This window comes from Pyricularia oryzae, chromosome 1, assembly GCF_000002495.2.
Source record: "Pyricularia oryzae 70-15 chromosome 1, whole genome shotgun sequence".
NCBI classification, from domain to species: Eukaryota; Fungi; Ascomycota; class Sordariomycetes; order Magnaporthales; family Pyriculariaceae; genus Pyricularia; species Pyricularia oryzae.
In genome coordinates this window covers 6,635,067-6,649,598 of record NC_017844.1, presented here as the reverse complement: position 1 = coordinate 6,649,598, position 14,532 = coordinate 6,635,067, and the positions used below count along the sequence as shown (strand labels likewise).

Sequence of the window (14,532 nt, the reverse complement as noted above, 5' to 3'; positions counted from 1 at the left end):
AAATTCAAGTAACAGAGGCCAACCTTGCAGGGTATTTTCTGCGGAAATCGGGCTGATAAAAATAATGTTCGGAGTTCACAAACAGTAAGAGGTTTTGAATTTTACCCGGCGAATTGCTTTTGTATCAATATAACAGACCCAGAAGCGAGTTTTCACATATTTAATAGAGCATTTGCCGAACTACGTCGGCTTGGTGTTTTTAACTGTGAGGCAAAGTTACGCAACATTTCAAACGTTTGTCGTCAATGGATATATAAAGGAAATGGTTAGAATCACAAAGTATATTCAATATTTCCCCAACAAACCCTTATTAATTATCAATTTTACCCACTGAGACCTATAAACGATCAATTCGGCTCAACTTTGAGGGAGCTTTCTTATTAAAGCTGGACAACTCGGGATATGGTATGGGCCGATACTCCTAACGTTGCCAAAATCGACAACCTTCGGCGCGTTGGTAACAACCGTGCATTAGTAATCCCATTGCAGATTAACACCGTTAAACAGCCACCGAGACCAGATTTCGTGATTGAGCATGCTCAATCTCGTGTTTCCAACCAGAACCTACGTCAGCCGGGGACTTTCCCAAGCGAGACCCGGCCACCGTTCCCAGCTAGGCAGACCATTCGGAATCTAGGCATAAGGGGTACCTTTTTAACAATTAGGGCGGACAAGCTCGAGTCGCCCGCCTTACGCTATAAATATTATACTGCCAGCTGTAAATGGGACAGCTATATGGGTCCAAGATTACAGCGTTGGGCCTGGCTTAAGTTGTACAAAATGGAGCCGGAGTGCCGTCCATCCCCTTTTAATTTTTCAAGTGCAACGCCCCTTTCATCCGATTTATATAGATTTGAGAAACCGAAAAGATGGGATTACGCCGATAATAAAATACCAAAATTATATAAAATAACGGAGTCGAATATAAAATAGGTTTCGCTATAAGGATGGGATTGGTTGAAATATGTAATGGCGAAGTAGTAGTAGTAGTATTATTTAACGCCGGGCTCGGCCCGGCTTGTTAGCCGGCCGTTAGCAACCTCCCGAGGGGTATCTCGGCGCGCGTTCTATCTTCTTTATTTACACAGGGGGAAAACAAGGAGGGCAGAGGCGGATCGTGCCTGACCGGGTTCGGGCCCGGTCCTGCTTAGGGGGTTAGTTCACTGACGCGACCCCGTGCCTAAGGTGCACGGAGGGTTCGTCTGACGGCTTGTGCCGTGAAGTGTGGGTGAAAAGGCAGTAAGTCTATTCCTCGTCAGAGTTCGAGTCGTTTACGATCGGTGTCCCTAGGCGTAAAGTGCGTTCGTGGCGCGCGGGGCGCTGGCGGGCCGCTCTGGGGCGGGCGCTGAAGTAGTTGGTGGCTATCGAAAACGCCTCAAAGCTTTTCGGTTGCCCGAAGCTTGTCTGGAAGAATTTCCAGCGTTGGGCGCGATTTGGCGGCCCGGCCGGCCGGTCGTTATTAGGCCACGGCCAGTTTCTCCACACCGCCCGCGAATAGCGGCAGTGCACCGGGTGCTCAGGGGAGGTCCGCTTCCAGCACCAGGCACACGAGGTGTTTGCATCCTGGTGGTTGAAACGGTCATGGTAGGCCTTGAAATCGCCGTGGCCGGTCCTCATGGCCAAATAATGGCCCAGTAGGGGTCTTGGCAAACGCAGTTCCTCGGGCTCCTTTCTCGGTGTGTATTGGAATTTCCATTCCCTATATGCGGGGGACCGTTCACAAAGTTCTTTACGCCACCAGTCCTTCTCTATATTCGAAAGAATGGCTCTGAGGACCGTGCCGGCACCGCTATACGTGGTTTGCTGAGCCCTCGGGTCTGGGTCCGGCGGTCCGGCGGAGCCGGCCTTGGCCAGCTCGTCAGCCCGGTCGTTTCCCGGGATTCCCTGGTGCCCAGGGCACCAACGGACCCGAACCTCGGTACCTTGTTTTCGGAGTAAATCGACAAGGTTATGGAACTCCAGAAAGGCCCATTGGGACGAACGCGGCGCGTCGCCTCTAAGACCCCAAATAACCGAGGTGCTGTCCACACAAATCCAAATCCGGGCGCCTGGTTGGGCCTTGGCTGCCGCCTGTAGCCCTTTTAGGGCGCCAATCGCCTCGGCGTCGAAAACGTGGCTTTCCGGCGTAATAGATGCGGAGCCTGCGGCAAATTCCAGGCCCGCCCTAAAAGCGGCCCATCCGTACCCTATTTGGACGCAGTTGTTTTCGTGTTTTTCCGAACCATCCGTATATACCACGATATCGTCAGGTGATACCATGTCCAACCATTCGATAAAGCGGCGGGCCGCTTCCTCTTTCGGGACTCCTCCGGTGGGGTCAGTGCGAGAATCCGGGGCATTGCGAGGTGCGCGCAACTCTAGTCTCCGGATCCGCGGGAGAAGTTGTGCAGCCGTTTGCAGGGTCGTGGCCGAATGGCCCGAGTTGCGGGCACGAGGTGTTTCACGCAGGCGGCTGACAAGGGGGTGCCCCTTGTCCGCGAGCCTTAGTCGGGCGCCGTATTTCAGGCGGGTGTAGGCCAGCGCGACGCGGGCCGAGGGTAGTCCTGCGTCCCTGAGAACAGTGGACGAGGGGGTGGTTTTATACGCCGGGAGGATTGCCCGTGCCGCTAAAACCAGCGGTTTGTTCAATGCTTTGAGGAGTCCTCTTTGCTTGTGCGCTGGGTTGTACCATGCCTCGGCTGCGTAGGTGGCCGAGGAACCCACGCATGCCACCGCTGCCTTGCGAAGTGCAGCCGCAGGCGGTCCGTATCTTACTGCCCCAAAGCTCTTGAGGTGGGCAGCGACCGCCATTGCTTTGGCAGCCCTTTCGGCCACGTGGCGGCGCCCGTCTAGCCGTCGGCTGAACCAAAAACCAAGCCAACGCATGCCCGGGTAGCGCTCGGCCCCGGAGGCGCTTTGTCCGCGTCGACCGCCCGGTAGTTGGACCGGGGTAACCGTTCTACCATTAATCCGGATTTCCGGGTTGCGACCGTGCCTTTTCTTAGTGATATGGATCACCTCTGTCTTTTCCGCTGCAAAATGGATCTTCTCTTCCGCCGCAATTTCGTGCATATCCCGGAGTTTATCTTCCAGCCAACGTACGTTTTCCTCCAACGAGGGTGACGATTTCCATGTAAGCACGTCGTCTGCGTATGCCAACCGCCACTTCGTACCGTTTTTGACGAGATACGCCAAATATAGCATATATAGGATCGGGGAAAGGGGAGACCCTTGCGGGGTGCCGCACCCAAGCCGCCTAAAGCCCGTGGTCGTACCCTCCAGCCGGACTCGGGCCTGGCGGCCGCTTAAAAAGTTAATCACGAACCTGAGGAGCATTTTACTAAACCCGAGGCTCCGCATTTTCCGTATTAATCGCCTATGGAGGAGGGCGTCGAAGGCGCCTTGGACGTCGCATGCGACAAGGGTGACTTCCTCCCCGCGAGCTAGAGCCTGCTCGATATCGTGGGCGAGGGCACAAACCAGATCCGTCGCCGATCGTTTGGGTAGGGCACCGCCGTGGGTGCAGCTAAGGAGCCCGTTGTCGTGTATGGCCCAAGCTATCCGGCGTGCAACGAGCCTCTCGAGGCCTTTTCCGATGCAGGAGAGGAGGGCTATAGGCCGCCAGGATCGAACGCTGCTCCGGTCTTTCTTCCCCGTTTTCGGTAGCATCGCGACTTCGGCCTTCTTCCAAGGCGCTGGGAAATGTCCGAGTTCCAGGCAACGTTGGTAGAGCCTGCGCACCGGCTCGGCCAACGAAACCCATCCGGCTTTTAGTAGCCGGACGGTCATTCCGTCGATGCCCGGGGACGTGCTCGTAACCCCAATGCAGGAGCGCTCCGCCTCTTCCGCACTAACCTGGGTGTCCCAAGGGATTTTAGCCTCGTCCGGCGACCAGGCCTCCAAGGGGTCTCCCTGCAGGTTATCCTCCGCCGAAAATCGGCCAAGCACCTCCCGTTGCAGTGCTTCCGCTTTTGCTAAAGGCTCGCTCACTTGCTCGCCGTTAATAACCAGCGGCGGGGACCGGAGGCGTGGTCCGGCTCCCAGCCAGCCCACCATGTTCCACAAATCCTTATCGTCGCGCAGTTGGTCGATCCGGTGCCTCCAGTACTCCCGCTTCGCGGCCCGCACCCCTTTCGTATAGGCTTTTTCCTCGGCAGAGGCGTCTGCCCTATTTACAGCGCTCCGTTTAACCCGCTGGAATTCGGACCAGAGCCGCTGGCAGTTTTCGGTCCACCAGGGAGCCGAGCTGTCCCTTTTTCCCGCCGGCGTACCCACGACCCACGTCACTTGCTCCCATAAAGTTGTAAATTCAGCTACCCACGCGTCCAATGCGTAGCCATCGGCCGCGGATCCCGGGTCCGGCATGTCTTGCATGCCAAAAGCAAGTAGCTCCGCGAACTTTGGTAACCGGTCGTCCCTAACCGAAACGTTAATCGCCTCCGGGCGGGGGGCGCCGCGCGTCCGCAGCGTGGTATAAAGGGATTCGTGGTCGGAGCCTGTGTAAAGACTGCTGTCAACCACAGTTATTGTGCTGGGGAGGTTGGAAAAGACCATATCCAGTAAACCCCCGTCGCGGTGGGTGGGCACGCCGATATTTCCTGTGAAACTCATCCCCTGGGCTTGCGCCCATGCCGTCAGTTGGTCTCCTCCGCGTGCGTTTGCGCGGCCCGGCTGGTATGCAGCAGCCGCTACGTTAAAATCGCCGCCTAGCACCGTGGGTCCATTTGGCACGGTATTGCATACCATTTCCAGCGCGGCTTCAGTGCCCGGAGCCCTATATACGTTAACAAACAGTATTCCGTTAATTTCGAGCCAGAGTATGTCCCGCGTATTTTGGCCCTGCGGTAGCCGTCGTTGTGCGGCCCTTAGGGCTGCCCCCTTCTTGACGTAGGTGAGCACCCGGGGCCGGAGCCCAGTCATGGCTTCGTAAGTGTTGGCGTGCCATTCGTCCACTGGCGCAAAAACATCATAGCCCGGGTGCGTTTGTGTAGTCGTATTTAGCCCGCACCATGGCTCTTGAACGTTAACCAGGTCCACCTTTCTCTGGTGGCACAACTCCAATAGGCTCAGATGCACACCCATCCTTTTACCTACGTTGGCCCAAACTACGTCGAGGCATTCCCGCTGCATATTGCCGAGCGAGTATTTCGTCATATTAATCGACGGGTTGCTTCCAAGTTTATCCCATCAGCGGGGCAAGGTTCGGCAGCCGCTGCGTCCTCCTCCATTTCGGCTGCCCAAACGATTTCGTCGTGCACGCGTTCCTGTTCAACCTGCAGGAAGTTACGGATGTCCGCCCCTGCCGCCTCGCATGGCCGCGCTCTTTTGTTTGAAATGCTCGATCGGGAGCTCGAGGTTTGCGAATGCTGCGATAAGGTGCTTAGGACCGGGATTGCAGGTGCTGGCTCTCGGCGGGCCGTTTCGGCCCGGTCGTTGATAATCGCGGCACGGTTGGCACGTCCGATTCTGCGAATCCCCTTAAGTTTACGCTGTGAAGGTCGTTCAAACTTCCCATTTACCACCAAAGGTCGGGCAGGGCAATTCTCATGTCCGGATGGGAAATGGCCGTGGCAATTAACGCATTTGGGGGCTGCCTTGCACGGCTCTTCCTCTGTCGCATGTTTTGCTTCACCACATATGCCGCAACGCGCTTGCCGTACGCAGCGACGTATTTCGCAATATCCCTGGCAACCGTCGTGGTGGTGTGTAATTTTGCGTGATTTTTCAACCTTCCGCGCACGTCTCGACACTCCAAAAAGCTGAAAGGGCTTTACGGGTTGAAGGAAGGACACTATCCACGTGCCCTCAGCCGTATGTGGGTCGTAACCATGTTTGGAAATATGCCAATTGACTGGCTGCTGGCCTGCTGCCACGGTAATCTCCTCCTGGATTACCTCATGTACGTCCTTTCTTCCGTCCAGGCAATTGAGCGTTCGGGGCACTCCAGAAACGGCGTATGTGTGCCAGGTTGTCGGGACAGTGACTTCCCGCGCGTCCAATGCGTCCATAATGGCCTTGACCGCGCTGGGGTTGAGGAGTTTTTGCCGTGTTTCCTCAGAGGCCACCGTAACACCCCAGCCCGTGGGGGTACGCTTGGCGTTTGGGATTTCACTGTGTGGCACCGAGACCAATTCGGCCAGTTTGGTCGTTACCGCGTATGGCTCCTTCGTCACCATCCGCAATTTGTCATTTACGCGGATTAGGATGCGGTTGGACGGCTGTTCTGTCAAACGTTTCGGGGCTTGGGAGCGGTCCCGGCCCGATTGGGAGGGAGTTGCGGAGCTGTCAGGTGCATTGCCGGGCGTCGTACGTATCGGGTACGAGCGCGTGGCCGGGGTTAAAATTCGCGTTGGGGCCGCCGCTGGTGGCGTGGCGGCTCGCTCGGCCCATGTGACCGATTTGTTAGTGGGCGTGCCTCTGCCTTTAGAGGCCGACGACGCCGTGCCCGTCCTCGTAATTAAAATGCTGCGCCTTTCGCTGGAACTGGTCGGCGAACGCGACGGGGAGCGCGAACGCTCTTTTTCAGGAAGGGTGCGACTGAGGAACCAGCCGCTGATCACGTCGTCAAGTTCAAGAACAATTCTCCTAAGCGCGGCGTCCTCCGGGGCCTGTAAACTTTCGAGCTTGGCTGCAAAGACCTCTTCGAGCCAGCTGCCGACTGTTTCCACGTTTTCCAACTCCTGCTGCAGTGTTTTGATGGCCAGGGCCGGGAGGCTGGAGTACCTTCCGCGGCCAGCCGGCTCAGGCGCGTTAGCGGTGCGCGTGTCGAGAGATACGTGTCCCGACTCGGCCTGGCCCTGCGGCAAAGCCTGCGGCGTGCTCTGCGGGCGCGCGCGGCGGTTTGAGACCTCTGGTGAGGCCATGACGACCGGCGCCCGGAGGGCGAAAATTCTTCAGCTGTTAAGCTTATTGGTGTGTTTGGGTGTGAATCGCTAACAAAGGTGGGTCTGACCCATGAATGGTGGAGGATGCTTGCACAGCGTGCCCCATGGTGCTGTACAACGTCTAACGTTTTGATCCACTTTAATTCCCCATATCCTTCGCTTCGCCATACATCCCCACTTCCTCATACCAATCCCATAGGTGCCAAACTTCGCAACGTCCGGACTAAATAACCAACCTGAATTGTGCCGCCGAGTTTTTCCTTCCTGGCCCATCACGACAATTTTTTCCCGTTATCACCATACGATTTGTCATTACTAAGCTTATTACAATCCCGAGGCTCTGGTCCAAATTACCAGCGTTCCCCGCCATCGACATTATAGCAGTTCAATTTCAGCATACGGACAAGACGTCCGAGGTTGCGATTCTAACAATTGTAACAACCCGCCCGGTGCCACTTGCACCACAATCCTGACACTTTGGATTATTCCACCATTAGTTCGCTTCCTTCTCATTTCGGTTACTTTGTCCGTATATGGAATTTGGCATCACTTTGCCAAAATCGCTATGTCACCTGGTCGAGTTTCAGCAGCGTGGATCGTGGTGGTCGGCCTGCAATAAAAGGAAGGCTTTAATCCCAAATATAACGCCCCAGCATACCGCTTATTTATCCTATTTCTCCTCAAAAACGTGGCCCAATTCCTCACAAATCCAGGTAGCCATTTTAATTTTCCTCTCGGAAGGATGGGCTGGAATTAAATAAGTCTGGGAATTAACTAGCATATGTTTTTCCATAACTTCTCAGGCTATATTCGAACGCAAAGTAATTAATATATGTACTTTAAACATGGGAATACGGAGCAGAGTAACTGACTTTAAAACAGGGGTTCAGCATGTTTGAGCCCGTGCATATCTGTACTGGTTCGTACTGCCCATCGTTTCCCAAAAAAAACATGCCGGGAACTAGGCGTTATTTAAAGCGATGTGGAGGCGCTTTGCACAAAGAATCTCTCAACGACTTTCAATACAGCCACAAACCTCCAACAAGGAGGGTATTTGGGGGCTGCCTTGTCGCCATTATTCTTGGCACAGCAAAACTCCACATAAATTAATCTCTCGTCATCACTTGCCATTTCTATCATATTTGGTCTTTCTCCGCATTTAGACACAGGCCTCGGACGTGCTCAGCGTACCAAGGCCAATATCTCTCCTTAACATACCTTGCCAGCCGGCGGACACACCAAATAATCCGGTAAATGCCAAGCAGGTTGCTGGTGCTACCAATTGTAAATTCTGTCCACAGTACTGTCCGGCCGCCATCGCAATCCTCCCGCGTTGTGGCTGCGAACTTCCAATTATGGCCGACGATAATAAGTGCCGGGAGAAAAACTAAATCAGGTATAATCGAAGAAAGTATTAAAATCTGGCTAGGTGCGGTAACGGCAGCAATATTTTGGCTCAGGACGCGGACCCCCGCCTCCCCTTCACCTATCTCGTCTTCCATGTCCATAGCGGCCAGCGATCGTTGTAAATACCGTGGAATTTGTAGTTTATTCTGTTGCTCCTGCCGCTGCCATTCGAGCAACCTCCACTGTGCGGCCTGCCAGACCCCCACCTGCAGCTCGGCCTTCTCGCCCGACTCGCCGGGTCTCTTCGTTTCGACGCTGATGGCGATGGGCCATTTGTTCAGCGGGCCAAAGTCGGTATAATTAATGGATGTTCCGGGCGTCCTGCGACGCAGTGTCTCAATAATTTGTGCCGGTATCTTCCATGCGCCAGTCCTGTTGGCCGCCTCCATGGCTGGCTAATCGAAAACAGACGCACCGTTAATTATAAAACAGTAATCGACCTTTTTTCCCGATAAAAAAAACCTCGGGAGGATTTCGGGGGTAATTCTTGCGGTTGTGCTAGGCAGTATTGGCGGCGCAAAATGTCAGCAACAAAATTAAATTGGGCGAACAATACGGGAAACGGTCATACCACGGCTCGAAGTCGACAAATCCATCGGCTGGAAGCGCCAGGCGTAGCAGCCGGTAATATACAGCCTAATTCCACCCATTTTCGTCATATTTGCGTTCTTAACAGCGTAAAGCGGCGAGAAACACCTCGCAGACTTTAGAGGCGGGGACGTCGGTAATCAAATCTCCCGTCGTATCTTCTTCTCCGCTCGTAAATGCGGAGTCAGGTATGCGATACCCCAACGCACGCCTCTCCTTTGCCTTCTCTTCCGCGTATTTTAGCTCCTGCTTGAGTGACGCGTGCAGCACTGGTGTATCACCGCTTGCAGCTTTTTCGAGCTCAGACACAAGCAAGAACAGCTCATCCGGTAGTCTGCCGTTAGCCAGTGACCGCACCTGAATAGCTTCTTCGGGCTCCACCTCCAATTCTGCCTGCCTTTTGCGGGGGCTATTGCTGCGCTTGCTCGTTGCCCTCGATAATGTAGAGTAACTGAGGGAGACATTGCCGCGGAGAGCGGCGACGGTAGGACGGGGTGTCTGTTCGACCTCCTCGACTTCGGCTTGGTGACTCGGAAAATTTCGCTGTCGCTTCGTCGGTGGTGTGTTTATAATTGGACTAGGCGGCACATCGCCAGTAAAACGGCAGATTTGGGTTGCGGGCGGCGTCGGCAGATCGATTGATCGAGTTTGCGGGTACTCGCAACGCTTGCGCTTAACGTCTTTTTCAGCCGTCACTGGCAGTCTGTCGATCCAGTGAGAAATGCGGTCATGCATGGTACATTGTAGGATTGACGGCAAACAATATTTTGTGGCAGATTAATGGTAAACAATGCTTTGTTTTAATTTGCGCCATGGTTGTTGGTTAGCCAAAGGGCACTAGTCGCTAGCCCGAGGTTTACCCGAGTAGTATATGCCCAGGATCCAAGTAGGTTTGTAGCGTGTCGCTCCACACACCAAGTTGGCTAACGATACCAAAATACCAGCCTGGTATAGGAATGTGGAACCACCAAAAATTTTGTTACTTTTCAGCACCATCCAGATAAGAAGAGGGTGATATTATATAATAACACAGCACCAAAGCCAGGATTTCGACCTTTTGGTAAACCGTTATCAAATAAAACGGTCAAAGGGAAAAGGCTTTATTCGAATGGACCCAATTTTGGCACAAGTCGCCCAGAATCTGGCCACCCTCGTGGCGTCCATCCGCCAGCACCAGGTTTCGGGATAAGCACCCACAATTAACCCAAAACCTGGATTCTGGCTTTCGATAAGAGCGCTTTCGGCACCTCCAGTGCCTATTTATATTAAACCTTTATTTCTAAATCTCTCACTTGCTTACTCTCAAGGGATATTGCTAAAACCAAATTCCATTCCATATAATTTACAATTCCCCGATCGTCCGCAAATTACAACTGAAAATGTTTAAAACGCGTCCTCGAACCGAAGCGCAAAAACTTCAAAGAGCTTTTTGCACACGACGACATGGTATCGAGAAAAAAATTACAAGACTTGAATAAAGTGACGGGTGCAAGAGCTGCACTTTTGTGCATTTATAAGGGCAGAGTATTTTGCTACGATAGCGCCGGCGTTTTGACGGAGTTGGGAATTACACGTCAATTTTCTCAACATTTGGAAATCACACATTAACATCCCCAGAAAGACTTGGGAACATCCAAGATGAAAATCGAATCAATTTTGTCGCATTTAACATTATTAACCATACCTATCTATTATCCTCAAGAATTAAAGAGCTTTTCCCCGTAGGCTTCGCTTGCATTTTCGTGTTTGGAGCAATTCGAGTTGGGGGTTATGGGCGGCAAATTTCGGGTTTAACGTTGCGTACCCCCTGTTCGGCACCCCCCCTGTTCGGCACCCTGAAAATCTAACAACGAAATGCCTACTTTTATAAACTGATTTAAATATAAAATTATCAACGGACAAAAATACAATCGTTCTCACGCTTCTCCGGTTCATTAACCTCTTCTTCATCAGCTAAAGGTTCCAAATTTTCTATATCATTTTCCTGCAATCCAATAATGTTCTGTTTGTTAACCAAAAGCTCGTTTGGATCCGGAACCACCCTCCTCCTTTTAACCGGCCGTATTGCCTCCAGTTGTGCTTCCAATAAGCTGATTTTTTGCTGGGCGCTAGCCAAAAGGGTATCTTTGGCTTCGAAGCTTTTTTGGACTTTTGCAAATAAAAGACGTGAAGTAGCGTTGGTTTTGTTGGATTGGGAAAGTTTTTGCAGTTGAAGTCGGATATCTCGGGTCGTTTTAGGGGTTTTCCAAATAAGTAAAGACGGGTCGTTAATTTTTTGGGCTGGGCTTTCCGGTGTTTTATCCCTTTGCAAACCGTTGTTTTTATCTTTTATAACGTTGGCGTTGCTATTTTCTAACAAAAAAGGGCTTAAAAGTGGTTTAACCAAGTTTACCGGCCATAACCCCGTTGTACGCCAACCAGATTGAATGGTTCTTGCTATAAATGCTTTTAATCTGGCCTTTCGATAACAAAGTAGGAAATTTCGTTTTCCAATAACTGTTGAACAGCAAAATTGGCTAACAAATCCAAGTTGACGTCGATAAGCTTCTTTTAACGGCCCAAAAACCGATAGATCCAATGGTTGAAGAACGTGTGACGAATGAGGGGGTAAATATAGGAGTTGAATATTATTTTGCAAGCAAAGAAGCATAAATTCGTCCGTTATATGTGATCCATGGCCATCCAAAACTAATAACCGCTTTTCAGGGGTTAAAGGTTGGGTATACGGAATAAACACCTTTTTTAACCATTCGATAGCCGTTTGGTTATTTGTCCACCCGTTTTCGGTTGCATGAAATTGCCAATTATCGAAAGGGCTTAAATCCGTGGGAAACCATTGTTGTTGTACGTTTTTTCCCTTAAATATAACGAGGGGAGGGAGGGCAACGCCCGTAGCCGATATACATTCGATTATAGTCGTCCAACCACGCGTTCCGGGCTCTTTTCGTTGCAACGGCCGGATCCCGTTAAGCCCTAATACTAGGCCATTAGATCCTTTGCCTTCCATTATACCGGTTTCGTCCATATTCCAACGGTTTTCCGGTTTAATAGCGTTAATAACCGGGTTCGTAATATAAAGCCACCAAGATTTAATTACCTCCGTAGTAGCGCCATTAACCCGGGCGTTATCTATTCGACGGGGCCTTTGGGTTTTAAGGATTGGATAACGAGCCAAAAAACGAGTTATCCAACGTTTTCCAAGGCCTTTTATCTCTCCGGCGGCTTGAAGAATTCGTTCGGCAAAAAAGCGTAATTCTTGATGCGTTGGCGGAAGCCCTAAAGCTGTTTGGGTAAGTACCCAATCAGCCAAATGCTTTTCCTGTTCCGTGGAAAGCCTTTGAAAAGGGCTTTGTGCTTTTTTATAAGGTTGAGAACCTTTAAGTCGACTTTGAAGTGTAGACCTAGGTATTCCCCATTTTCGGGAGGTTTTTGCAATTGGATTGCCATTATTGACGTCGTTAATTGCAGATATAAGCTGTTTTTCAGTATATTGCTTCATTGGAAAATGGAGAATTAAAATCAGAAAAAAGTAAATCCAAAAGTGACAGATTCATCGAGATATTTATAATAGAAGTTGGAGGATAAAAATAAAAGTGTTGTTATTTTTGGGTGCCGAACAGGGGGGGTGCCGAACAGGGGGTACGCAACGTTACCACCGAATGTAGATCAGAAGCTCTGGTACGGTTGTTTCTGGATGTGAAAAGGCTGAAATCCGCTTGGATAGAAGACACAAACTAGTGCAACTACTCCTTGGTGTTACGATCAAGGTATCGGGTAACCTGTTCTTATGGTAAAGTACAGTGGGTTGAAGCAACTGAGCGTCTGACTGGGTAACTGGGGTTCTCAATGACTGGGGGTGAAGTTATGATCGTTCTCAAGTAAGTATTGAGGTTAACTAGAGTTTGATTGCTGCTAAGCAATCCTAGAATCGAATCTATCTACATGGTAATGAGCGTGTCCTTATATAGACTATGTTCCAGATGTGATCTCCCTTGATCTGTCTGATCTGTAATTCCCAATCGAGGTCTTACAGATCACCGGGGATCACCTTCCCGGTGATCACGTGGGGTCACGTGATCCTTTTCCCTCACGTAATCTTGTTTCCCGTCGGTCGGTGTTTCTCAGGTCCAGTGTTGTCAGGAGGGGTGTGACCCCGCCTGGCCTCACTGGCACTGGCCCAACTTGTCTGGTCGTAACACTTGGGGGGATAAACCCATGTGGATTCAAAGACGAAAGCAAGAGCTTGTTCCATACCGATGATGGCAATTACGAAGCTGTGGTGGCTTTGCTCCTCAACACAGGGTCCCGACGAATTCCTTTGTAATTTCTTCCTGTAGAATATGAAAGATAAAAAATGCGCAGTTGTCGAAACTTGCCTACACAAGTGGTCGTCGGTAGATGTCTGCAGGAAGGGTCCCGCCACCTCAAGCGTAGAAACTATAGTATAGGGGAGTTTAGTATACAAGTTCGACAATATGTATGGACGGGACTAATAAAAGGAAAGTAGAAGAATCGAGGCAGCGTAAGTAACCCCAAAACAAGGCGCTGGCGTAGCCAACCTTATTGCCGCCTGCTCTAAGTAAATTGCGATTTGAGTCTTACCGCGGAAGGGGTCCTTTGGCTGATCCTGCCTGGCGGCCGCCGGATGCTCGGGCAGCGGTGAGGGCGCGTCGTCTGTCTTTGCGGGGGGTCGCGACTGGGCAACGCTCGGGTCGGTATTCGACATGAAGCGCTCTGGTTCATACTTGAAGCCAACGACGCGCTGTGGGTACTTGGATGCGTGTACTTTTATGGGGATGTTTGACAGAGCGCGTCTTTTGCTGTTTTTGTGGAAAGCAGAAGGAGCGGCAATCCTGGAAACGGGAGGTTTTATAATTTTATCGTCGTCGACAATTGAGTCCTCCCTAGATGACCCTGTCACACTCAAATCATTTCAGGCTGCAAACCACAATCACGTGGTGAGGTAGCCGGCTCACCATAGTGCAAGCAATTTAACACCTTTTACCAAGCGCGCAGGTCCGTGCATCGGTTGATTTGTTTGGGTTGCGCGTTTCAGGCAGGTTACTCCTCGCAACGTGCGTACGTAATACGACTCCACTCCGATTAGGCCTCATTAACAAACATTTGGGTTGCGACACGAATGTCCGAATGATAGTCGCACTATGACCTATGCCCTACGCGTCATGGGTGAACTAATAAGTATAAAAGAGCTACAAAGGCGACTACGAGATGCAAAGCAACGCGCGGAGGAAGCAGAAAGGGAACGATAAAAGGAGCGACAACGCGCCGACGGGGAACAGCAACGCGCCGAAACGTTGGAACAACAAACTCAACCCACTACATTTAACGAGTACATCGCCGCCTGCCATTCTTTGGTTTTCTCCAGCTTCAATATTGAACGAAACCGGAAACTGACCTCGAAATGATCTATCACAAATCCGCGAAATAAATGGTGTCCCACACATATCTAGCCATGGTCCGACTTTCTTCAACAGCAAAATTGTCGCGATCTTCTAAGTGTTGGCGTATTAGGCGTTCGTCATTGTCCATTTTGTGCAATCGCGTGGTAGGATATGTGATGTGTGTAATTTGTGGTGTCGTTGGTGAAGGATATGTGAATGTCTGGGGATGTTGCGGTTAGGTTTTATGGTGTCGTCGGGATGGTCGTCGGGAG

General features: G+C 51.3%; 3 protein-coding genes across 3 annotated transcripts; all 3 read right to left on the bottom strand.

Annotated features, from left to right (window-relative positions):
• Positions 1–7,999: 7,999 nt before the first annotated feature.
• On the bottom strand, positions 8,000–8,659 carry MGG_16483 (uncharacterized protein; the record flags this gene model as incomplete). Its single annotated transcript, XM_003710702.1, has 1 exon — positions 8,000–8,659. One exon carries the CDS (start codon positions 8,657–8,659, stop codon positions 8,000–8,002), a length of 660 nt encoding a protein of 219 aa, XP_003710750.1.
• A 246-nt stretch (positions 8,660–8,905) lies between these two features.
• MGG_16482 (uncharacterized protein) lies at positions 8,906–9,600 on the bottom strand. Its single transcript, XM_003710701.1, has one exon. It carries the CDS (start codon positions 9,591–9,593, stop codon positions 8,940–8,942), a length of 654 nt encoding a protein of 217 aa, XP_003710749.1. The 5' UTR covers positions 9,594–9,600; the 3' UTR covers positions 8,906–8,939.
• A 3,166-nt stretch (positions 9,601–12,766) lies between these two features.
• On the bottom strand, positions 12,767–13,851 carry MGG_10887 (uncharacterized protein). The gene is made up of 2 exons (XM_003710700.1): positions 13,461–13,851; positions 12,767–13,295 (listed from the first exon to the last, which is right to left on the bottom strand). Exons 1-2 carry the CDS (start codon positions 13,582–13,584, stop codon positions 12,946–12,948), a joined length of 474 nt encoding a protein of 157 aa, XP_003710748.1. The 5' UTR covers positions 13,585–13,851; the 3' UTR covers positions 12,767–12,945.
• Between the last annotated feature and the right edge of the window lie 681 nt (positions 13,852–14,532).